The sequence below is a fragment of the Plectropomus leopardus genome, chromosome 18, assembly GCF_026936395.1.
Source record: "Plectropomus leopardus strain MGB_pleo_1.0 chromosome 18, ASM2693639v1, whole genome shotgun sequence".
Classification (NCBI taxonomy): domain Eukaryota; kingdom Metazoa; phylum Chordata; class Actinopteri; order Perciformes; family Serranidae; genus Plectropomus; species Plectropomus leopardus.
The window spans coordinates 16,733,925-16,759,478 of NC_142193.1; the positions used below are offsets into that span (position 1 = coordinate 16,733,925).

The window sequence follows — 25,554 nt, forward strand, 5'->3', positions numbered from 1 at the left end:
CAGAATAAAACATCATCAAAGCAGACAACACAGAGATGTATAAAGAATAAAAACTCCACAGCAACAGCAGCCACAAACATTAATGAAAAAAGAGACCATGCATGGTTTCTGCACACTGCGATTTCTAGGCAACACAGCAGTGCATTGACTTACAACAATAAGCAAGTTTCTTGTTCATGTGTTTAAAAGGCATTTGGCAAGTTTCGTACACCATGAAGTCCTCTTCAATCTGCTCAAGGTTTAGCCTCTTAGCTTGTTCATTCTCGATGCTTCTAAAACTTTAAACCGAAAGAAACTCTGAAATCACTATATATTCATTTTCTATGTCTATTTTGATCTATTAATCATCTCTCTATGTGTCTAAATGCTACTATTTGTTATTGCATGTGTGCAAGGCAAGCTGTTCACACAAATTGCCCCAGGTGGGATTAATAAATTTGTCTGAATATGAATTATTAGTTGTTGTCAGTAGACTCTTCAGCAAAAAGTTTCAAGAACAAGGTGATTTCTTGTTTTGTCTAACCAAAAGCTTTTTAAAATAAAGATGCTTAGTTTGCTATTGTAGAAGACAAAGAAAATATTTACACTTAACAGAAATTACTCAAATGAGTAATAAATTACCAAAAACAGCTGATCAATAAACTAGAAAATCAACTAAGTTCAGCTTTAATTGTAAGCTAAAGCTGCATGTCTGATGAGGAGCGGATGGGGAAAAAATCTTATTAACTGAAGAACTTCTTGTGTGTCCTGGGTATGTGTATGTGTGTGTGTATGTGTGACAGGTTCAGAACATTAGCCAGTCAATGGAGGTGCTGGACCTGCGGACGTACAGAGATCTACAGTATGTAAGGAACACCGAGAGCCTAATGAAAGTGGTGGATGGAAAGCTGAAGGTGGCCTCTGAAAATCCCCGCAGTCTCAATCCAAAGGGCTTTCAGGTAATTGGCTGTCACACAGTGGTGCGTGTGTGTGTGTGTGTGTATTATTCTCAAGCGAATGGAGATACTGTTAGATGTGGTACTGCTCTCCGTGCGCACACAAACTTCGCCAGATGCATTGCAATCTCTTTCGCTCTTCACAGACAATAAAATTTTGTATGACTCTCGATAGACTGCCGCAAAGGTACACAAATTCAATTCCAGAGCTATCTTCGAGTCATTGAGTCATGCGCAGAGGAAATTTGAGCATATTCACATGCTCCTGAATTATTTAACTTCTGGACCTAGATGATTTCACCCTTTACATGCTTTCCTCTCTCTCCTCACTCAGCCTCTCTCTTCCTCGATATACTTAACATTCTGGTGTCTGCTCATAGATAACAGGCACATATATTCGCATTTATCTCTACCTTATCTCTCTACAAGCTAAGGCTCAGCTGCCATTATCAGCCGGCCTTTTTGTCTTCCTGTCAGCATGCTGTCTTGCCCAGGGTTTCTCCACATTTCTCACACCCTTACAGATATTAGATGGACCATAAAATAGTTTGATTAAAAGATGCCTTGATAAATGCTTAAGTGTGCTTTACCACTGGGACCCTGCCTCAGCACAGCGGCAGGCATGAATGGCGGTGTTTTGCTCTCAGTGTGTTTTATTAAAGCAAGTCCAGTGGAGGTAATGAAGACGTTTATGAAATCAGCCCATTCCTCAGGAAAGCCTGAGATTACTTAAACATGCACAATAGTAAGTATTACATCCCTGGACTTGTCTGAATGCAAATCCGCAATCCAATAAAGAGAGAAAAAGTCTTTAAAAAAAAAAAAAAAAAAAAAAAGAGTAGGATTTGACCAGAGCAGGTTGGCTGATGAATGCGTGCAGCTCAAAGTTGCCAATGGCAGAGCGTGGGAGATTAACGAGACCGAATTTTCGCGGCTTGAAAAGGGGAAAATGAGATTTATGATGTGGCGCCACAGGGCTGAGAGCTGCTCCATCACCAGATTTACGATAAACCTTAACAAGGAGGAAACAGCCCCTCCTATGGCGGCCGCACTTTATTGATACACCTATTTCTCTCTTGAGCCTTCTACCTTCCACACAGGCAGCCTGGCTCTCCTGCTGCTTCCTGCACTCCTACCTAAGGACACATTGTTCTTTTCACTTCTAAACACATGAGTCACGGACCAAGTTTACTCCCAGCAGCTATGTGCTCCTTATTGAAAATCACCAGAACCAGATGAGACAGTAAACAGGCATGAATTTGGCCAAATTGATGTGTTAATTAGGCAGCTTTCTTATCCAGACAAAGGGTGGATATAAGAATGGATAAAGAATGGATATAAATTAGTACATACGGATCATACAGCGAAGCCCACACAAGTCAAACAAGTGGGTGGAAAATTGATCAGCACAGAAACAAAAAAAGCAGGCGACTGAAAAAGTGTTGTTGAATTATAATGGGCATAACTATTGAAAGTGATGTGTATAATAGTTAAAGCCAGTGATGCTCAACTTATGATGCCAGGTGGCTCACCAACTATTTTCTAATTTACAATATTACAGTGGGAGTTTTTCATTGTTTGAATGTAAAGAAGGTGTAATAGTGCACAAAAAGCATCAAAACAGAACTTGATTAAATAAAAGCGCCAGATGAGGATCCACCATAACTTCTGAAAGAGGTTTCAGGCTAAGCCCCTGAATGTCATCAAATCCTGGAAACACCTCCAGATACACCTTACCTATACGGGGCTGCTGTGACTGAATTTGCCCCTTGGCAAAGTAAGTGATGTCAGCAAACACAGAAAGTCTAAAAACAAGCAAATAATTTTATATATCCTTATCAAGCAGCAACCTCCAGGGCTGACAACACAAGATTGCCAAAAACTGCAGTTTCTAGTACGCCCATTTCAGGTTGGCTCCAGAAGCCAAACCATCTCCATAGACCCCCCATGTGAAAATGCCAAATATGACAACTGTAGGGAGTGAATTTCTATATAACATTTCATATAACCCACTTGTTTACATTTCATTAAGGTTTAAAGTTATGCATGATTTAGTGCAGGGTGCTTTGAGTCACAGGTTGTCTGCCGATAGCGTCCTCTGCTTCTCAGTCAGATCCACAGCTTCTCCACAGCTCTAGCCTCTCGTCGACATATAGTCACTTCTGGCTCAAAAACAACATGGGGACGGCCCAAATGCCACACTTAGCCACATCCATTCTTTGTACAGTCTATGATCCTGAGAAATATTATTAATGTTTATTAACTGGCCCTATGGCCTCCTATCACGTTGCGAAAAGGGCAAAGCAAGCTGAGTGTCCGTGGTCTAAGATATAGCCAAAGAGGGTGGAATCCAATTTCCATGTGTATACCAGAAATGTCAGTCATACATAAAAATCGCAGTAAATTATATGTTGGTGCAGTTCTACAACGAATCTCATGATGAATGAAGGTGCAAAGAAGTGGAATAGATGACCTGCTGTCCAGCTACAAAATGAGCTCCTGATATTGAGAGATGATGTATGAACCAGAAGCAGCAACCAAAGATTGGGGGGCCTCTTGCACACAATCCTCTACACTTACTACCATGGTCGACCTGATCCCCTGTCCTATATAATCCCAGAGTTTAATCTTCTCCATCCCTTTCACGTTGCCATGTGTCTTCCTCTGTGATAACTATCTTAGGACTTGAAAGACAAGGTGACCCAGCTGCTCCCCCTGCTGCCAGTGCTCGAACAGTACAAGACGGATGCCAAGATGATCCTGCGTCTTCGGGAGGAGGTGAGGAACCTGTCCTTGGTGCTGATGGCTATCCAAGAAGAGATGGGTGCCTATGATTATGAGGAGCTACGCCAGAGAGTCCTGCTGCTGGAAACCAGGCTCCACTCCTGCATGCAGAAACTAGGTATAAAATATATGCAGCTGGGTTTGGGTGTGTGAGTGCACAGTAACTGAATGTTTAATTTTAAAATTCATTCTCAAATATCATTGTGTTACCTAAACAATAAGAGGCTATAAAACAGCAATTTAAAAAAGAAGCAGTGATAACAGTAAGATCACTAGTGATCAAATGTCTGTGAAACACTGTCAACAATTTCACTGTTCTCTATGTTCAAGTCATCTGCATAAATTAGGAAAAGTTGACTAGAAAGCCCGAATGAATTATTGATCGTGTTTTCATGTAATGTATTAGCATAAACTGATGATTTTACAAAATCCCAGATATATAAACTGATGACTTCACAAGAAAAGACTGCAGTTAGCCTTTAGGTCAGCTATGTTTTGTTATTGTCTTCAAATTGGCTGTAAGAGTTTGCATAAAGCAAATTACTTTGTGCAGAGAGATATTAATTAGAATTTTTTTGCATAACCTTTATAAAATGTTTTACAACTCTTGGTAAACAAATTAAACTACAACACAAATCGTCACAGACATCTTAGAAAAGTGATGAAATACATGTAAGAGTATTTTAAATATGTTTAAAAAAAGATAAACCCATCCGTTTTGCATATTACCTGGGGATAATCAATCTCAATCATATTTTTTTCCTCTGACATGTAGTGGATGCAATTGCATCTTTTGCATCTTTAAAATTGCAAATTCTGATATCACCATAAGTAAATCCATTAGGGAAATGCAATAATAACATCTGTGAGAATGCTGCTTTTTGATACATACATGTGAGTGTCATCTGCAAAAGTGAAAAAACACGTTTTATGGATGTGCACAAATTGTAAACGCTAAATTGCCAAAACCAAATAGGGCCTTTAATTGAGCTTAGTGGAACACCGTGTTTCATATGAGCTGTATAACTGGAGTTCCATTGCAAAGAACTAAAAACCTGTCTGTTTGACCCTCTTTACACCTTGCATTAAATGCAGTTTTGGATCTGATTAAAATTGGATAGTGCTTGATCACATGAAAGTATAGGTGTAAATGCATTGACAACAGGAGTATGATCTGATCTGCCAAACCACCTCCAGAGGTGAGCAAGGTTGCACTGTGACCACATTGAACAAGAGTGTAAATGTAATGGGACTGCAACTATTTAACAGTAGCTGTGGCCTTCCCTCAGGCCTATGGTGGTCTTTCATCTGACGCTAACACTACTGTAGTGTTTTCCTCATCTGTAATGTGTGCTTCCTGTCAATCACCGTCTTTCCTATTAGGTTGACTTGTTTCATTCTTGTGGGCCTCACTGTTGCTCTCTAAATCTTACTGAATGGCTTTGACATATATAACCAGCAGATATATTTTTTATTTTACACCAACAATAGCACTGAAAATTCAGACAAAATCACAATGTACACCTTATGTAACTGCAATTTTTTAAAAAGAAAACTTTACAGCAGGAGGGGCTGGGGCCCATTTGGACTGCATTTGGGTATTTGCTGGACAGAGCAGCTTCAGCTTTCAGTGTGGACACTGGTGAGACATTGACACTAGGTGAAAATATAATTAAGTTAAATCATAAAGAGAACACGGATACTAGCCAAATTTTAATGGAATGTGTAAAGGGGTCAGTGTGTGCGTGTGTGTGTACTGCATCACATTGTGTACATGTATATGCTCTACATATATACATTTGTCTTGACCCTTTCTCTCCTTTGACCTCCAGGCTGTGGGAAGCTAACAGGTGTCAGTAATCCCATCACAGTACGTGCATCAGGGTCAAGGTTCGGCTCCTGGATGACAGACACTATGATCCCCAGCTCAGACAACAGAGTAAGTCCCTCTGTTTCTATGCTGCCCCTTTACTAGAGCCCTCTAGTCCCTGCTACCTACTTCATAGTTCAACAAACATAGAAGATAAAGCAGAACCAAAGTCATGAAAAAAGTCTCACTGCTTCTCAATGGAAAAAAATATTCCTCACAGCAACACTGTCATGATACTTCGGTGACTGATTGACTGTTTTGCCGGAGTAGGACTTCTCATGAGCTCTGGCGGAGGGGAGACAGAGAGAGAAATGAGGATGCAAAGCTGAGTCACTGATGGATTGCATCCCTTTTCCTTCTCCCTGTCTACCTCTGTCACTGCAGCTCCAGCTGATTAATCACTTCATCATCAGTGGAGAAATGAATGACTTGTTTGGGCTTAAGTTTTCGAAATCACCTAAGTAATTACCAGGAGTGTGCTGAGATGCACTGGACCTAGGTGATATAGTAATGGCTTCAGCTGATTAGAGGTGACATGTGGTTTCGTTTGGGCAGATACATGGTTAGGAAGCAGGTGGAAAATGACACAAGTGAGCAAGAAAATGAAGAGAAATTGTGGAGCCTGATAAATGGGGGAAGTAGTGGCAGTGGAGAAGTGGAAGAGTATATTATTAGCCATCTGTAGGGGAGAATGGAAACTGATGAAGTTTAAGAGGAGAGATGACGATGGCCTTTTTTCATCCCCACACTGATCCATAACAGGCTATACAGATATTGCCAACAGAGAAGGTCAATTTCTCTGATTGAATGCCCTGATCTTTGTCTTTAATCACCTTCCTTTCTGAGATCACATCAGACACTTCAGATGAATTACTGATTGTATTAATGGCCACATACATCAACAATATTACACAAACACCCGCACCAATCATGATAATCATATTTAGGAAACGTCATTGTCGTTGAGGAGCAAAACAAAGCGGAGCCAACTTGATCTAAATGTGTGAGAGCTTCGGTCTGGCTCAGCTCTAGGGACTCATTTAGGAGTCGGGGGAGAAACAATGCTCTGTAATCTCCCCTTCTCCATAATTCAAGTGCTGTAGCTCACCACCCCCAACTCCTCCCATGCACTTTCTCTCCCCCGACTTGAATTGTTTTTGAAGAAAAGAGTTCATTTTATAACTGTAAAGGAGGCGGGAGCAGCAAAAGAGAAAAACAAAGGGAAAGCGATGGGTGGAGCATCAGAAGAACAAGAGCTAAATCTTAACAAAGCTCCCCTTGATATGTTAAGAACAAAATAAATATCTTTGCCAACAGCAGTTTAATTGAATCAATTAAAAGCTGAACTGTGCCATGGCGGAAGCATTGAGGGAATGAGATGGGAGATGCAGCAAGAGAGGGGCCATGTCAGTGGAGAGATCCGCTGAGAGTGCTTGAGGAAAAAGATAGAGCTGCTAAATGGATTGATTTTTTGTAAATGTGGACTGGAAAGGCCAGGGAGCACAAGCAGTGGTTGACTGCAAAGCGTGGGCAACGTCTTCTCTCCCACACACACACGGAAGAAATCGATAGTTCTGCGCACACATGAAGAGTGCTCATAAAGGCACACAATCAGTCAAACAAGTGGAGATTTGCCAAATAGGCACATCACACTACTTTGTTCAGGGCATCGCCAACAGCAATATTGAAGCATTGCTCACAGTGCTCTTGCAGAGAGGTGTGTCATGTATAAGACTCTCCCATAACCTCAAGATCTTTTTATTATTTCCTTTAGTTTGTCGCCCTATGGGAATAATTTGTCTTCTCTCCACAGGTGTGGTCAATGGATGGTTACTTCAAGGGACGGCGTGTCCTGGAATACCGCACAATGAATGATTTCATGAAGGGCCAGAACTTTGTGCAGCACTTGTTGCCTCACCCCTGGGCAGGCACTGGTCACGTGGTCTACAACGGCTCGCTGTACTACAACAAGTACCAGAGCAACATCATCATCAAGTACCACTTTCGTTCTCGAAGTGTGCTGGTGCAGCGAAGCCTGAGCGGGGCCGGCTATAACAACACCTTTCCCTACTCCTGGGGTGGCTCCTCTGACATCGACCTGATGGCGGATGAGAATGGCCTATGGGCCGTTTACACCACCATCCCCAATGCTGGAAACATAGTCATCAGCCGCCTGGAGCCCCAGAGTCTGGAAGTGCTGCAGACTTGGGACACGGGTTTTCCCAAGCGCAGTGCTGGAGAGTCTTTCATGATCTGCGGTACACTTTACGTCACCAACTCCCATCTGGCTGGTGCCAAGATCTACTTTGCCTACTACACCAACACATCAAGCTATGAGTACACAGACATCCCCTTCCACAATCAATACTCCCACATCTCCATGATGGACTACAACCCCAGGGAGAGGGTCCTGTACACCTGGAACAATGGACACCAGGTGCTCTACAATGTCACACTGTTCCAGGTTATTAAGACTTCTGGGGACTGAGAGTCTTCAGACTGACCCACTCAAATAATGCTGTGATCATTGTTGGGGACGGGCAAATGAGCTGGGTGGAGCTGGGTAAAGGTCGTGGGTGGTGTGGGGTTGGGGGGCTTCAGTGTATGGGCATAGGCTTGGATTTTTTTAAAGAATTTCAATCTTCATAGAGTGCTATTATTCACATTCTCAAAAAACACACCGGCAGCAAGGTCGGTAAGATACAAAGACTGAGCGCTTCTCTTATTTTTCTTCCTGTGATGAGTAAGCATGGTTCTTTTTATTTGTGATGAGAAATAAATATCAATCTTTACCATTTACGACTTTGTATTTCATTTTCACTTTCATTTCAAGTAGACCTTCACTGTATCTCGGAGGGGTAAAAAAACAAAGAAGAAACTTTCTGTGATGTTGTAAAAACACAGCTTAAAACTTGGCTGTGTGTACTCCCAAGGTGGGTGCTTCTTTAAAAGTATAAATAGGTGTCTCTTTTCTTTTTTAGTTACCACTAATGTTTCTTTTATTTCTTTTTGAATGAAGGGGAACTGCAAATATTTATTCTGCGTTCACTGACACCTAGCTACGATACTCAAAAATAAAGAAAATGTGTTTTAGGTGAAGCTGCTTTCAGCATGGAATCTAAAATACCTCAAGTCCCCCTTCCACTCAAAAATATGTTTTTTATCATGTTCATGTCCCCTAAGATGTCTGACCCGGACTATATTGACTTGTATCTGTGCATACTGTCACTGGAGAGGTTTTTTTCCTGTACTGAAGGAGGCAATGTCTATGTATTTCCCTATAATCTGAGTTTGAAACATACGCCAAGCAAGAAAAAATTAGGTACATCACAAACACAAAAGCCAATTGCTGTTTTTTATTGGAAGCACATAAATGGGGGAACAGACTTCAACACCAGCAAAGAAACATGAAACCTCCAGCACTGAGCTGACTTGTCAAAGAGTTCAAAAGATCAAAGAGTTAGCATAAGCATAGTGAAAGTTTTGACAGTAAGCATGGTAGAGTGTGCAGTTTTTGGATGTAGACTGGACCCTAGATCTTCCACTCACTATCTACCAAAATCTCCTTTCGTAGCAAATATTATTGTATGTTTCACAACAGTGTCAGCTAATCTGTTCTCAGCCACTGTGTTAGCCTACAAGCTAACAAACACCATAAATAAAATTTGTTGATTTTAGTGGACAACAAACTCCTCATCTGAGTCTGGGTCTGTCTGAGCAAAGGTGTTTGACTGAATCTCTCCAGTGTTTCCTCTAATACTAATGCTAGCCATCTTGATGCACACTGCTCTTTCACAAGCCGTGCTGGAGAAAGGAAAAAGCAAATCTTATGGCATGCAAATTTCTAAATACAATCAGTCCTTAGACCCGCACGTAGGTTAGCCTTTTATTTTTATTTTTTGGTTAGATGCTGGAAAGTACATTGTGCTTCCATCTGGAATGAAATGTGCTATGTAAGTAAAGTTTTAGTTACTTGCTTGAAATATGGTTGGTGTATAACACTTAGTTAGAATTTCAAGTTTTGTTCTGCATCATAAAATACATCAGGAAATACCCCACTTGTGAATTTCACAATTCATATGGCTTCAATCAAGCCTTAATATGAGTTAAAAAAGACAAGGGGCTAAATGAGACTATACAACGTTACCACGCTGAACACGGCCTTACAGCTGTGTTGTGGTGGCAATGTTAAGTCAAGCAACCATGGTGTTTAGAGTCTAAGGTAAGCTTTTACTCCTGCCAATTGCATTTACCCTTTAAAAATCATAAAAGTGGTGTTCATCTGTGAAGAATATCTTGCTGAACAAGACATATAAGTATCATAAAATCTTGTTTACAACAGATCTTATTTTCTGCAATAATCCATAGTCCAGTGGAAAAATCTCATTGGCTTTTCATCAAGGGAAGCAGGGCAATGTTAACTTCAAAGTTGGCTTCCACATAAATGTCATCCCTTTGGCACTCTATGAGGGAGAACAGGTATCATTTTAAACAATTGCAGAATTACAAAACACTTAAATAAAATAATTGTATCTATCTTGATGATAATGAGTGGCTATTACTGCCACAGCTGAATCATAAAATAATGAGGGGACAGCATGTGAATACTGACAGTCAATCTCCAGGGCTGCATTAAACTATGTCTCTGAAAACATTTCATCCAATTCTTTCCATCTAGAAGAAAAAGTCAGGGAAGAGAGTACTGTGCAATAAAACAGAATGTTTCCATATACTCAAACAGTGTTAAATTTAACAGCAATAGCCACGGCTTACATTTTTTATTTCAAGGTGAATTGAAAATGAAAGCAAAGCATCTGACAAAAGGAGCAGGTGGTGGTGCGAAGGGTCGAGAAGCACAAACAAGGAAGGAGAGATAAAATGTAAAAGAAATTCTTCGAGCATTTACATTTGAGTGGAGAAATGAGGCTTCACAATTACTGTTGCATGTCAAGCACCAATCTGTTTTAATCTTGTTAGTCGCACAGCTCCTCACTCTCCAGTGCTTTCTTCAGAGAAATGTTCAAACAAGAGGCTCACAGTGGGACGCTGCTCACATCTAATCTAAAATCACGTCTAAAGCTACAAACCTTTTATTTTCATTTATCTTTGTTATTATTTGCTACTGAGAATAACTCTGAGGCCACGTTGGCGTTCTCAGGTGCATCAAGAGCACTTTGGCAAATAGACAACAGCCGACTGTGCTATTGTTTGATTCCTTTTAATTTATAAGACCTGTGAGGGTGCAGCCACTTTTTACCGAGTCTGTGGTGGACACACAAGACATAAAATAAAATAGGAGGTTCAATTTTTCTTTTCTTGCGCAACCATGGCAATCCTATTCATCCTGGATGACCTTTCTATCAATAAAGTGCTGGGCTGAAGAGAACCCTGATGAGTCCATACACAGGAGTAGCTGACATTTAAAGCACAATACAACACAACAATACAGCACATCTGACAGTATCAGCTAAAAAGAGTGCAGTATACAGTTAACTGTAGAGGGTAAGTACAAGTTGTGGAGTTACAGTAATACAGATATGTAGTTATAGATGTACTCAGGTACTGAAGAAACCAATAAACTGACAGTAATCAGAAGGGTCAGACTGGGAAGAAATTCGACCCTGGGAGGTGTCCTCTAGACCGCCACATGCCACCCGCTGCATCACCCTGGCGTTCCATATTGATTTAAAATGACTTTATTGCTTGCGCCAAGCGTCTCTGATCAGAACTGCATCCATATCAGCGGCCCTTTATTCTCAATGTCAACTTTTGGCGAAAGATCACCTCCAGTACAGTTTGTAGCAGTGCAGAGAATTGCTTGGAAAAGCTGCATAGCAAAATTATTTCCTCTGTGGCATCAACACACGAACATGCCAAAGAGCTGCTGGGTGTATGACTGACAGGCTCATTTAAGGCCCAGGCTCGGCCAGTTTAAAGTCATTTACTTGTGCTTATACTTTAATCGTGTTAAGCTAGTGCAAAAGTAGTGGTATCAAATGTCAATCAAAAGCATGACTCAGGGCTGATGAGGGCGAGTATTCTCTCATAGCTTGCCATGGATCACCAGAAAGGGCTTCAAAATTATCGAACACCACGTTGGCCTCAATATTCTTCAATCAAAATATGATTCAAGTTGTGAAATCAACCCGAACTTACTCAGGACGTGCAGTGTGCAGACCACAGAGTAGACACTGCCTTTCCCCCAAAACAAAGATAGCGGCAATCAGGTAACATCACAATGGCTTAGGTAATTCAGATATGACACACCACAGAATAGATTTAAAACAGGATTTGTAATGCAGATGCACTCAATTAAAGGGATATTTTGTTGATTTTCAAGGAGCTTTGCATCTTAACAATGTGGGTAATATATGTAGAACTGAGGTAAACTTCCCTCAATCTAACCAGTGCCAAGATATCCCTTCTCACCCTTCACGGCGAAAAGTTACGTATTTGAAGTCACTTGGAGGAGATTTGCTGTCTCTCTGGTCTGTTGCTCGAACTACAGGCTGTATTTCTCGTTTTGGTATTACCCACCAACCACGCCTCTGCAATCACGCATACAAGTATAGAGTACAGAGTATAGAGCTGATCAATAGTGTTCCCCACCCCTCTCTTTGTCTGTCACTCAAATGTAAATCTGATCAAATGGTACAACTAAGTAATGGTGACTGAATTTATATATCAGGATAATGTTACTGTACTGCTTATGTCTCTCCTGAAATGTTTTCAGAAGAGAGAAGAATAGCAAGAGTTAATAAACAGGGAATGGGCACCGTACAGCTTCCTGTAAAACTAAGCAGCGCTGACCAAATATAAACCAACAATCTGTTACTAAGTTGTATATTTCTTGCCTCAAATGTTTCCAGAAACATGTTCTAGCTTTTGTTTAACTGAAATACATAATCTCCGGCTGCTACAGCCGGTACCACACCTGCCTTCCAGTATAAATAGCTTATTGACATTATGGGACTGTATGACCCCTAATCAGATGTGCTGTTCCAACATCAAGACTCCAGATGGGAGGTCTCCTCACCCACGATATTTTTCTCCAACATTGTTGGTAGCAGCCTTGCAGCCCACACAGCCAGCCTATCTAAATATCAGAATTACCCAATGGCCAGTCGCAGCCTGATAATCACCAAACTGCAGTTACACATAAACATATACAATTGAGATGAGAAAGGGAGACTGTTGGTCTCGCTGTGCTAAGATTAGATCCACCCCAGCATCCTCTCTCTGCTCCCCCACTGTTTAAATTAAACATAAAAGGATGATCGGACTACCCAGGCAGCTGCTAGCAAAAAATATATACCAAATGTGCAGGGCAATTATAAAAAAGGGCAGAAAGGTTGCTAAAAAAAGAAGAGTCTCGCAGATCATCTTTTAATAAAGTCTGGAGCTGACAGTTTCACCAGTACACAGTGGAATCTAATGTTAGGCATGACTGGTTAAAATGGACCTACACTTTCCAGGCAACAAACTTTTCCCCTTAACAGAGCGCAGGGAAGGAAATAATGATTGCACACAGATAATGCAATCTCTTTGATCAAAGAAATAAAAATAAAATCAGCAGACTAGAAAGACGCATTCATGAGAGAAATACGAAAGGGACATCTATCAGTTCATGTTTATACTGTTAAACTTGAGCCCTGCTACTAAATAGACATCACAACAGGCACAGATAGAGCTACATACATTTTTTATCCATCTGAATTTGTCACAATAAAAAAACTATGAATTTAGTCGAATTAAAAAAGAAATGTATAAGGTATTGCCACTCTTCCAGTCAGTTATTTTTTCTTGGAAATTCATATGTATCTCAGAATGAAATGGGGGTAAAATGCAATACTATTACCAACAAGTGCAGAAAAAAAACACAAGTTTTGTTTACAACTTTTTTCATCAAAAAATCAATTACAGCAAGTGTTTACTGCCAGCAGTGTAACCACTGCCTCCAGCACTTGTGGGGCAAGAATAAGCTCAGTGAGCACCAGTGAGTGTGCTGTTGTGCCACCTAATGCTCTGAGCCAAGGGCCAATAAGTGAAGTGGTAATACAATAAAGATCAGGGGCATGACGAACAGTATCAAATCATTATGGTTGGCCCCATTTGAGTATTGTATCATCGTATCTGTGTCAGGATAGATCATCTCCAGTTAAGCCCTACTTGTCCCTTCACTGCAGAGAAACAGAACTTGTGTGTCTTGTTTGCTCAAGATCATCCTGAGGGTTAAAGCAAAAGTGGATTGAGAATGGCGAAGGTTGTGATTCAGGGGGCCTAAAATCACTGAGCTGGTTCACATGGTGTGTAAATTTCTCAAAGCTAAGATTCACACATAGTGGAGTTGACCTGCTCTTGCTGAGTGTTCTCAACAGAGGGCCTCATTTATACTCCCTTTATGTACAAAAATAGATACGCTCATTTCAAATGGGACTGTCAGTGTCCTCATAGTATGATGCGTCCTTTATGTTGGCATTTCCTTATATTACTGATTTGTTCTGTTCTGCCATTTTTTAAATGTCTTTGTCATGGGGTCATTCATAAGCTGGCAAAAAACATACACCAATATGGACAAAATAAATGCAGTGCAGACAGAATGCTCCCTCTGTGTCTGTATATGCATCTAACATTGAGTTTAAACGAGCCAGTAGGCATAGGCATGTATCGGTGAAAGACAAATGGAAAACCTAAATTCTTGAAATTATTGGAGAGACTGACCATTTCAGGGGTTAAATGGCTTTTTGGCTTATGAACCATTAAATGTTCAATGTTAGTGGTATCTAGTGGTGAGGATTAGAGATTGCAACCAGTTGAAATGTCACCTGGTCAGATTTCCTTCTAAACTCATTGTTCAGGAGGTTTTTACAGAGAGACAAAATAACCGCAAAGGTCTTTTGGTCTTCAAAACTAATGGTCCAGGTTATTTTCACCAGTAAAAACACTGAATATAGCAGTTTCACATAACAAATCAGTGTTTCTCTGAAGCTGTTTGGTATGTCTGAGAAGAGCCAAGCACCTGCATACGTGTTAATACCTTTTTTTTAGCTTAAGATCCAGATGTTCAGGAGGTTTTTACCTGGAGCCGAATTATCTGTAGAGGTCTTTTCTTCACCAAAACAAATGAACCTGGTGATTTTAATCCTTAAAACACAGAATAAAACAGTTTCCCTTAAAAAAAAACTTTTTTTTTCCCCAACACTTACGTCCCAAAGGGCCTACAAACCACAGTGACTGACACAAAAACCAAATGGCCCTATCTAGAGCCAGTGTTTGGTTTGTCCATTCTGGGCTACTGTAGAAACATGGCAGTGCAATATGGCGAACGATGAGGACCCACTCAGTACATAGATATAAACAACCAGTTCTAGGATAATAAAAACACAATTCTTATTTCCAGGTTATAATACACTAAAGAAAACATACTTATTATATTATATTACATTTCTGCTAATAATCCCTCTTTTTCCTACACACTGGAGCTTTAAACAATAACAGCAACGGAACTATTTGGTATGAGTCGGTGATATCAGCACTGTCAACTGAGTGGATAAATGAAAAGCATGGGGTAAAACTCAATATGAGGCGACTACAAAATAGTTGCTAATATAAGGTAGCAATGATTAGTTATTGGTTTTGTGCCACCTAGCACCTGATTTATGTTCAAACCCAATGGGACGGTACTGAACTGGAGAGTGAATTAGGAAGTTCTAAATGTGCAGCTTAAAGTTTTACATGATGCTCTGATCACTGGGCCTAAGAAGAAAAAGAAAGACTGACAAACTGCCCTGACTCAAATCCCTACACTGAGCTAAATGAGCAAAGTAAATCAGAGTTTGCAAAGTTGGCAGCCAGACAGTAACTGATGACAGTGTGAAACTTGTCCCTGGATCTGTCAAAAAGATGCTTCTGTAAAAACAGGCAGGTGGATAATTTGTAGACAAAAATCACATGAGAGCTCTCAGTGGTGCAGAAAGATAAATATTCACAATGCAGATTAGACACAAGCTAAATTTGTAGGAGGATGGAAGGTGACGGTCTAATTTCTTTGATGCAAAGGAGAATATAATAATGCATGAAATGAATTTGGCATCTGGAGACAGGTGTACAGTCAAACACACAATACTTGAAAGCAGATTACACTGTCGGCACAATTAGAAATTCAGATCATGCGTATCCAAGTTCTTGTTGCCAAGACATCAGCAATCTTTTTTACTTACTTCCCCACAATTGCAGAGAATAGTTGATAGGTAATAAATATCTCCTTGGCAGAGACAGCATGGCGTAGCACACAAGATAGCTCCATATTATAAAAAAGTAAAAGTTTAGAGCTAAGCTGTTTGTCATGCGTGGTAAGACGTGGCAGAACTGCAACTAGTTTACCTTGAAAGACCCTCAGCCATTTCTTCACTTGAATTTTTCATTGGGGTCAGCGGTGACTTTGCCAGTGCGTTTTTTCTTCATGCAGCTGTACAGGTCCCATGGGAAAACAAAACTTTAAAATTAAGCTGGCCTGAATATTAAGCAACCAATACAGAATTTGTATTTGTAGGATGTATTAACCTACAGAAGTCTCTCAGTGAGAGCGGCCTGCATTAATGCAGAGCAGAAATCCAAAAGGAACAACAGACCACCGAGCGGCACTGGCGCCTTGATAAAGTAGCTATAAGCATGCGTTCTCACATGCACTTGAACTGATTGAGTGCAGGTATGGCAGCGACAAGACTAGTTTGATGGAGTGCAAAGGGGCGAGCTTCGTAGGCAGGCGACCGAGATAGAAGCGACGCCAGAATTAAAAAGCAAACGCAATTCCCCCTTGCAGCCACCGTCAGGATAAAGGGGTTTGTTTTTAATGGAAATATGACCGTCTGTGTCTGCTGATCCTGAGATACTCCTCTTTGATTAAACTGAAGGGTACATGCAGAGAACATTTGCTTTCTGTTCCTTTAAACCACAGTTACAACTAAGACAGTGAGGCTCACAAATGTTCCCACTCTTGTTTTGTATGTGTGCTAACTCGCCATTTCCCTCACTGCACCATTCTTCATCAGCTTCCTCATTAATTGTGCCCTCAGCCACCCACAGAACAACACCTCCTCTCTTTCAGATTCTCAATAAACAAACTTTTTCTCAACTCCCTGCCCCTCAGGTGACACAGAAGCACTCTGAACACCGCTTTGAACGCTTGTTTCCTCATGATTAAACATAACTCGCACTTGCTTTCCTTATTTCCCTCCATGTTTTATAATCATGTTTGAACTCAAAAAGGATGCAAAGGTGCCAGGGTGTGGAGACAGAATAACGAGAAACTGAGAGAGGAGGTAATTTTACTCCACTTAACTCCTCAGAGAACCTTGCTCATTAAGTGGCTCTTTAATTGTGTTTTGAGCTTTCATTGTTTCAGCGCTCGCATCCCTAATCTCATTAGGTACTGTTTTGTGAAGGACAGTAAAGTAGAATCATTCTGGGCAGGGACCATGGGTGATTCACTTTTATCACCCTGGTGTCCTGACATCGCACACCTCGCTGAGGCAGTAAAGATTTAGCATGAAACATTGAACTGCAGGCTCTCCTGGATCCCTCTCCTCTTTCTGTAATTACAGTAAAATGCTGGCGGAGAAAAGAGATGACGGTTTAGCTCAAGAGTGTAGGCAGAAGAAAAGGGGTCAGGATATTTACATACAAGGATCACAATATAGCCGCAAGCAGACATGAGCAATAAGAGTCCAATAAGTGCAATGAGTCGATATTACTGAAAAAAGAATATTGAGAAAAAAAAACATAACATTTTTTAGCAGCTACAATCCTGCAAGGTGTTATCAGATGTGCAGAAATCTATGCCTTGAAAGAAGATTTTACTGACATGAAGACCTAAAAACAACTTTAGTTGTTATGAGTCATCCTTATTTATCATCAAAACTTTATCAAACTTCAAAGCAGATTTTACCATATCAGCACTTTTATTGTTTGACTATGCAATAAAAAGCAGCCAAAAGCAAAAGCAGGATCACTATTCATTTTCACCAAATTGGGTTACCATCTTAAAATATATTAATGAGGAAGAGTAGTTCTGTGTATTGAAATATTATTGAAAAAACTGAATTTATTTTGAAAGGACACAACATGTAAATTGACACGCTGTAACTAAACATCCAATACTGGCGCAGGAAGGGTACCCAGGGCGTTGTATTTTGACAGGAGCACTGACCAAGCATTGGTACTTGACAAAGTGAAAATGTGTTGTTTAAACAGTTTGACCAGGAAAATTATTGTTACGCAGCCCACAAAACACAACTAATCCTAAATTGATTTTAGGTTTGTAAAGCCATTCTGTGTCCAAAATTTAATGAGGACTAGACAGAAAGAACAGGTTTCAAAAAAGTTTTTAAGGCATAGACTAATGGAAATGAATATGATAAATGTGTTACATTAGCATAAAAGCTAAGTGAATTATCGTTGCACACTGCGAGACCTGCGGGGCTCTGCAATATGTATTTTTTCACATTAGCCAATTAAGTGAGGGAGCTTTTGTATTCAAAGGCCAGAAGTGATCAAAGAAAGTTATAAAACTCCTTTCAATCAACTCGGTCAATCAGTGTTGATGAAAATGCTACAAAACATATAATTTAAAAAAATGAATAAAGAAATAAAAAACAGTTTTTCTTTCTTAGACTGAGCAGTTGCAATCCTTTCAGCTCACAGTCTTTTCAACCCTTCCTGCTCTAATAGCTCACACCTTTTTACAAAGTAAATGCATTCACAAAAAGCGCAAGCCAGATTTAAATTGGCATCAATCACACCTCCTCCATACCTACCACTTAGCAATGTGTCCTTTGTCCTGCTTCTTAGTGCATTTCAGCCAGGACCATTTCCTTGACAGTTAATTACACCACTTGCACACACTGCGCAGATATGCTTCAACAAATCTCTCCTCTCTGGTGATCTCTGCCCATCCATACAAGCACAAACAAGAGCTGAGGACATGTGGGACATCCACCCAAAGCTCTAACTCAGGCTAACAGTATAGTCTAACTGACCTGAGGAAAGTGATGAGTAGCAGCTGCTTGGCTTTGCAAAAATGAGGTTGATCGTCTGTGATGGACAATTTGCACTGTGCGGATTTACTGTGAATGTGAATGTGTGACAATATCCATCTTGTCATTCCCCTTGAAGCACATATTTCAAGTAAAATATTCGATGTGAAATAGATTGCATGAGACGCAGGCATTATTCATTTCCCTTCAACTGCTGTTACAACCCAGTTATGATGATGAGGACAATCAAGCTCATACATCTTGAGGCACAAGACTCTAGAGAATCAGCTCTGCGTTTGAGGTTGTTTATGACAGGGATATTTCCCAAGTTCAAACTTTCTGAATGGAGTCATGACAAACAGTCAATTCGCTCATAGCAGCAAAAATCTTACGAAACTCCCGAAGGCTCACAGTGGAATTTTTTTTTCTTTGAACTACTTTTGCATTACGTCACAATATATTTTGCATTGCTCTGATCCTGAGTGTTGGTCCAGTCCAGTTATAATATACTACAAGTTTATGCAAATGCTCTGCAGATGCTTCAGAGAGGAGAGATGATTTGACACTTAACATCATGCATTTATTGCTTATTGCTCATTACTGCTTTCGAAACACAAAGCTCTGTCAGTATACAGCCACTGGCTGTGAGCACAGCTGCAGCTGCTGTGCTCGGCTGTGGATGTGCTGCTTGCTCAGTCTATAGCTGCAGTTGTGTTTCAGTATGGTGTGGATATGGCTACCGTAGCTGTGCTGTGACTACTCTTTACTCCTAGTAATTTTAGATGAGAAAAAGTCACTGTATGCAATGTTTAGAGTAGCAGCTAACCACTATTTGCTGTGTAAAGATATGGTGGAGTGATGGCACCCTGAGCAATGAATGAACTAATGCTGCCTCTGTGTGCGTGTGTTGTAATCTGAGCTTTTCTGTTCTTTGTTAGGGTAACCAGTAGGGTTGCAACAGTATGAGATATTCACATGTTAGAACTACAAGGATGTCAGAAAATATTGTGGTTTCACGGTATCACCATATTACAGAATTATCATTATTATAAGTCACAATGACCATACTCAGATGAAATGAGTATCTGGGACCGATAATGTACTTTTTACAATTACAACTATCATTCAAGTAAAATGTATAAATATCCGTACTTGTGATGGAAGATAATCCTCATTTGGGTAGCTGTGTTCAATCTCTTACTCTAGTGATCAAAGATGACCTGAAGCTCCATCCTGAGATTGTTCTGTAAATAGTTTTCTAATAAGTAATAACTATAGCACCCATATCAGTTTTAGGCTTAAAGTTACAATGTCCTCTAACACCCATTTCTGCTTTATACTCTGCCCATTACAAGTCAGAATACAGATAATTTAGTTGTTTGAACAGATGCAGATTATGGTGTACTTGCTCATTCCTAACAGCCAGTCCAGCTGCACGCTGCATGTATATGAGTGCATGTATGTGCATGTGTGCGTATCTCATAGGCTGGCTAATTGCTGCTGTTCTAGACTGCGCTCATACAGGGGTTACAACTAATAATGCCATCATGACCCATGGTGATGAAACAGCGTTTTTACAGAAGTGTAACGTCCACCCTCTTGTGCTCACGCTAATTTCATTAGCTCTGTCAGCACTGCTGTTGTTAGCACTGTTAGCTACTAGTCGCCAACTCAGCCACCTCCATGTTGAGAGCCATGTGCAGAGAATCCCGGCTCAAACTCTGAATCATTGATATGCTCTGAATGTTGCATGCAGCTCCTTTAAGCTACATGGGAGCTGAACTCGTGGTGCTCACATCAGATATGACAGATGTGGTGTTGACGTTCAAGAGTACAGGAGCTTCAATACAACAAACTGTGACATGAATGCTCTGGCTGAATTTGTTCAGCCAGAGCATTCATGTCAATTCACTGCACACATGCAAACCCATGTCACACCCATTATAAACAAATGTGCAAAAGCTTTATTCATAAAAGCCAAAGATTCGCTACAGACACAATTACAGCAACTGCAAAGGCCAAAGCTCTGTCATCCCATGGCTATAGTCATAATTACAGCTGCAGTCTGTCTCCATCTGCCACTGCAGCAGCAGCTGATAGAGCTAGGTTAACTCGCCTTGCTATTCATCTGTCTCTATCAAACTATACAGACTTGCACCTGGGCCAGCCTCATACATAACATTATGTCATAATATAGCTCAGTGTCTTATGGATCAAACGGAAAGCACAATGTATTGCAACAAACAAAGGTCTCCCACACATTTATGTATTTTTAGCGGCCTGCCACAATTTAAACATCTGGAACATATCGATTACAAGTTTTTGGAGCTCGACCGTTCATTAGGAGCGCTTTAAAATATTTATACTGTTCGGTTAATAACTGCACAACATTTAGAGCACAGAGCGTACTCTGGGCACAGTCGGTAAAACATCAAGTGCAGTGAAAGTGAAACTAAAACTCTGCAGCAGCTGCTCCTCTCAACCACCAATCTAATCAGCTCTGACCGGATCGACAGATCAATTTTACACCCTGCGACTCAAACACCTCAAAATCCTCTCACTGTTGCTTCGGGAAAAATGAACTTATGAGGAGTTCCGCCTGTGCTGTATTCATGGACCTGCGAAAACAACAGAGGGGATAGAGAATGATTAAATAAACACACAAGATTTTATAAAAAAAAAAAAAGGTATTATTATTTTCCATAAATGGTAATTCTATAGAAAACACGGTAACTAATTTTCTGAAAAATCTACTCCCTGTGCAACTTTTTGGGGTGTTCTATAAAATCGGTGCAACTTTTATTGTTTTGTTAAAATCTCACACTGCCACACCAACCTATAGCTCTGTTTTACCTGTTTTGAGGAGTGGGTGAAAATAGGTGAACTAGCCCATTCTTTTCAAGGGTGGTGGGTCCTGGACCTAATGCTGGGCTCTGTATCAAATCTTTAGTGACATACAGTGATTCTGATTTAAGTAACTGCTGCTAGTAAAACAGCTTTTAGATAAGGCGGGAGTTGTAATTATGGAAAAAAAGCACATTGAAGTTTTATCCAGAACAGATTTATCTAGAATTCTCAATGATGACTCCAGTCTGTAAGTATTTATTATAGTTTCCAGGCTAACTGAGTAGAACATGATGGATGGGTTTATAAAACAAGTCTCTGTTTTTAGGCATATATGAAACTGAACACTCCCTGTGTAAGAAATTTAGGGCGGATCATGAGCAGCAATGGAATATAAGCAACAAATGTGGCACTCTGTATTAGAAAGTTCAGACAAGTGAAGTGGGGGGTTGTGAAAGAGACAGAGTGACAGACAAAGTGAAATCCGGGTTAGGTGAGAAGACTGTCAGATCACAGGCCGTCTCTACTGTATGTCAGTGGGAGACAAGATGCTGCTCTCTCCCCCAGCAGATCAAAGAGATGAGGGGGGCTCTCAGAAGAAAGAGACAGATCTTTCCCATTCCTATACGTCCCTTCTCTAGTCCGTGACGAAAGACGATGAAGTTTTCAAAAGAGAAAAAAGAATCTGTCGGAAAACATCAGAGGCAGTGGACATGTGAAGGCCACAGGAGGGTGATCATTTTAAAAATCCTATAAAAAGTGCTTTTACCGCTGAAACAAACAACTAATTTCACCAAAATCAAGTCTCCAAGTACACCTCCACAGTTTTTTTTAAATACTGCTCTGGTGGGTGGACTACACAGATTTGATACTATAGATATTCTTATCTTACATAAAACATTTTCTTTTTAACATTTTCTTTATTGTCTTTATCAGACGTACTCAGGGACTATCATGGATACACCTACATCCAGAGCAGACTACAGCAACACATTCACAAGCTTTATTAGCAGCTTTAAACCACCTGTTGTGTCTCATTCACACCTGTCTCACTGGATCATTCCAGATGACTTCACCTGACATCAGCACATCCCATTCAAACCCCAACACAAGAAGCTCTCGCAAAACTTTAGTTGGGAAGACTTTTGCATGCTTAGGTCTGTAATTTATTTCTCATACCATCTGCCATTCACTCCTCACATGTCACTCATAATTTCTTGCTGTCATCATGTGGGGCTGTCAGTTAGGATATTAGCTGTATTATCAGCTGATTAACTAATGGCACAGGGACATGCCTTCATTATTAGCATATCATCTTGCATCTGTCTTTTTAAATATGACACATGTTCTGCCTTTAGCGCATTCATGCTGCAGTTTCAAGTTCAACGCACACGCTCTACCTCTCTATTACCACCCAGTCTTTGCAGATTCATCAGCCTCGTCATTAATTCGTCTATTTTAATTTGTCTGTTTAAATTCATTTATTTTAGTCTATCTTTTAATTTATCATTTAATTTATTCTTTTATTACGTCCTGATTGTGTTTACTTCTATTATTAGAACTATTATTTCTGTGTTCACTGCTAATATTCTTTAAATCGTATTTACTTTCTATTGGTATGGGTTGCTGTTGTTGTTATTTTTGTTTTGTAATTGTTTCTCACTTGTTTAATTCCACTTTAAATTTTGTCTGGCCTCAGTTCAGCATTGTTGCTTGGCTCTTATAGTTATGTTGCCTTTGCAAGAAATCCATCTTGCTTCTGCTTTGCCTTGTTTATAAAAGCACTTTGTAAATTCTGTTTTTAAAGCTGCAATAAAAAATAAAGTTATTATTATTATTATTATTACCAGTTTTTGTCCAGTGTCTGGACTCCACTGGAGATGCACCTTGATTCCATATCTCTCTGTAGAGTCGAAGCCCAAAAGTCTAATCATTACATATCATTCGAAAATTTGCACACAAGTACTGTGTAAAAAAACTCATCTCTGTTATTCACCCATCTCATATGCTCACCAATATGAAAAACTGTAGTACAGACAACAAATTCTGTAAGAAACTGATAATTCAATATTAATAATATAATGCAGTAACTGGGTTTATTTCAAGACAACTCAAAGTACTAACATAGGCAATCCTCACATTATAAACTAAATATAATGTCCAATAATCTATTTTATTTAGGATAAGCTCCTTAAAGTTGATCATCTTATTTTCAAGACGTTCCTACATAATACAAACATTTAAAGTAACAACAATAAGGTGGAAACAAACACTGCAGACACAACAGAAACCGACTATGCAAAAATAGTGAATGAAAAATAAATATAACCTTTAAATGCGGACAAAGTTGCTAAAGGTATGTCATTTGAAATGTACAATTAAAACATGTACTATTATTCTCAAAATAGGTAATCGGGGCTTTCTTAAACACACCAAACGATATCACTAATCAAATGTTATAAGTTGAAGTTTTCCACTCAGGAAGAGTCTTAAACATAAAAGCTTATTTTCTAATTATTTCTGTAACTGCTGAAACACAAGGGGAAAAACTGAGCAGAGTGCATCAGTTGATAATATGAAGTCTAAGGTAGAAAGAACTGTTAGGATAGGTGACGTGAACATATTTGAAAATTAGCTGGAATCAATGAATGTGTCTTCTTGTATTGGTAAAAGGCATACAGTAGATATTCTTATTAAAATCACAAACAAATAAATAAATAAATAAAAAATGCTATTAAATTTCACCATTTCAACAAAATTAGGTACCTGTGGTTGAAAATTAAGCTACGAGCCATAAATTAAAATGGACTTCTAGTATCACATGTTTTTGAATGTGTGTACAAGGTGTCCAGAGCTAATACAGTCCATAGAATACATATCATATATAACTTAATATACTCTGTACATCTTATTCATATCTTCCTAATTAAGGATATCAATTTCTGTTCCTTTCAAATGTATTCAGCACTGCTTAATATCTTATAAGTTACTGCTCCGTTAGCTTCTGTTAATACAATATTTATCTGCTTGTTTGTAACATTATTAGTGCTACACTCTAGATGGAGACGTGGGCAGGGGGTTGATTAAATTTTTTTTATCTCTACTGTATAATCAAGATCGAATTGACATTTCTTTTATGGAATTAAAAAAATGGTGTCTCATTTCCTATGATATTATATAACGTATCATGAGCAGCTACAACTTCACAGTATACTATATGGATGTAAATGAACGCTACTACTGTCTACATAAATTACATATGCAGGGCAACATAAATGATCAACACTTTACTCAGATTTCATTTGGCCTATCTGACAAATATTACTAAATAAAGACATTAAGATTAGTTGAAGACATGCGTGAGCTGTGTTCTGCTTGTGTGCGGCAACACCAGGTGGACAAACCGCATGCAGAACAGCAATACAGCGTAATACTAGAACCAGTAATAATAATGGCAATTTGTTACGTTTATTTAGGATTTTGATTACATCTGTAAAGTATTATTTTGGACAGCAGTGCGTGGTTAGCTGTTGTAGAATATCAATTTTTTTAATCTATATATTTTTGGTCAAAATATTTGGGAGGATGTGTTCCCCCTAGTATATATTATAATTACTGCTTGCGGCTCAGATATCTTTTCAAGCAGCTTAAATACTGCATCTCTCCCTCTCTCCCTTATCGTTTCTCTCTCCGCCTACAGTGTGTGCAGAGTTTTGCTCCAGGTTGAGACATGTGAGAGATCACATTCCTCCCATAAAGCTTTTGTATAATTCATGCCTATACAATATATATTCTGCTCTAAATGTGGCATAAATCTTCATAATGCACACACATTCATAAATTGATTTTACTATACCTCACACATGCATTAAAACAGATTGGGGCTGGACATTTAATAACGGTTATATGTATTCATTTATGTGGGGAAGCACAAGTGAAATCACTGGAGAAAGAAACCCGTGAGGGTGGATTCGTATCGCTGTGATTATTTTTCTTCACCTTGCATAAGAAAGAAATCCCATCACTAGGCTTCTAGGTGAGCAGGGACACTAAAATACCTTTTTAATAAATATGCAGAAGCATTAGA

At 39.6% G+C, this 25,554-nt stretch overlaps 1 protein-coding gene and 1 long non-coding RNA gene across 3 annotated transcripts in view; one reads left to right on the forward strand and one right to left on the reverse strand.

The window, feature by feature from the left end:
- Positions 1-8,388, forward strand: part of olfm2a (olfactomedin 2a) — a 57,837-nt gene extending 49,449 nt beyond the window's left edge. For both annotated transcript variants that reach the window (XM_042505254.2, XM_042505253.2), the window contains exons 3-6: positions 783-938; positions 3,618-3,837; positions 5,552-5,658; positions 7,403-8,388. In XM_042505254.2, coding sequence (XP_042361188.1) covers positions 783-938; positions 3,618-3,837; positions 5,552-5,658; positions 7,403-8,077 — 1,158 coding nt within the window. In that variant the 3' untranslated portion in view covers positions 8,078-8,388. The remainder of the gene's footprint in view (positions 1-782; positions 939-3,617; positions 3,838-5,551; positions 5,659-7,402) is intronic.
- Positions 1-25,554, reverse strand: part of LOC148186468 (uncharacterized) — a 72,116-nt gene that overhangs the window by 18,813 nt on the left and 27,749 nt on the right. The window lies entirely within an intron of this gene.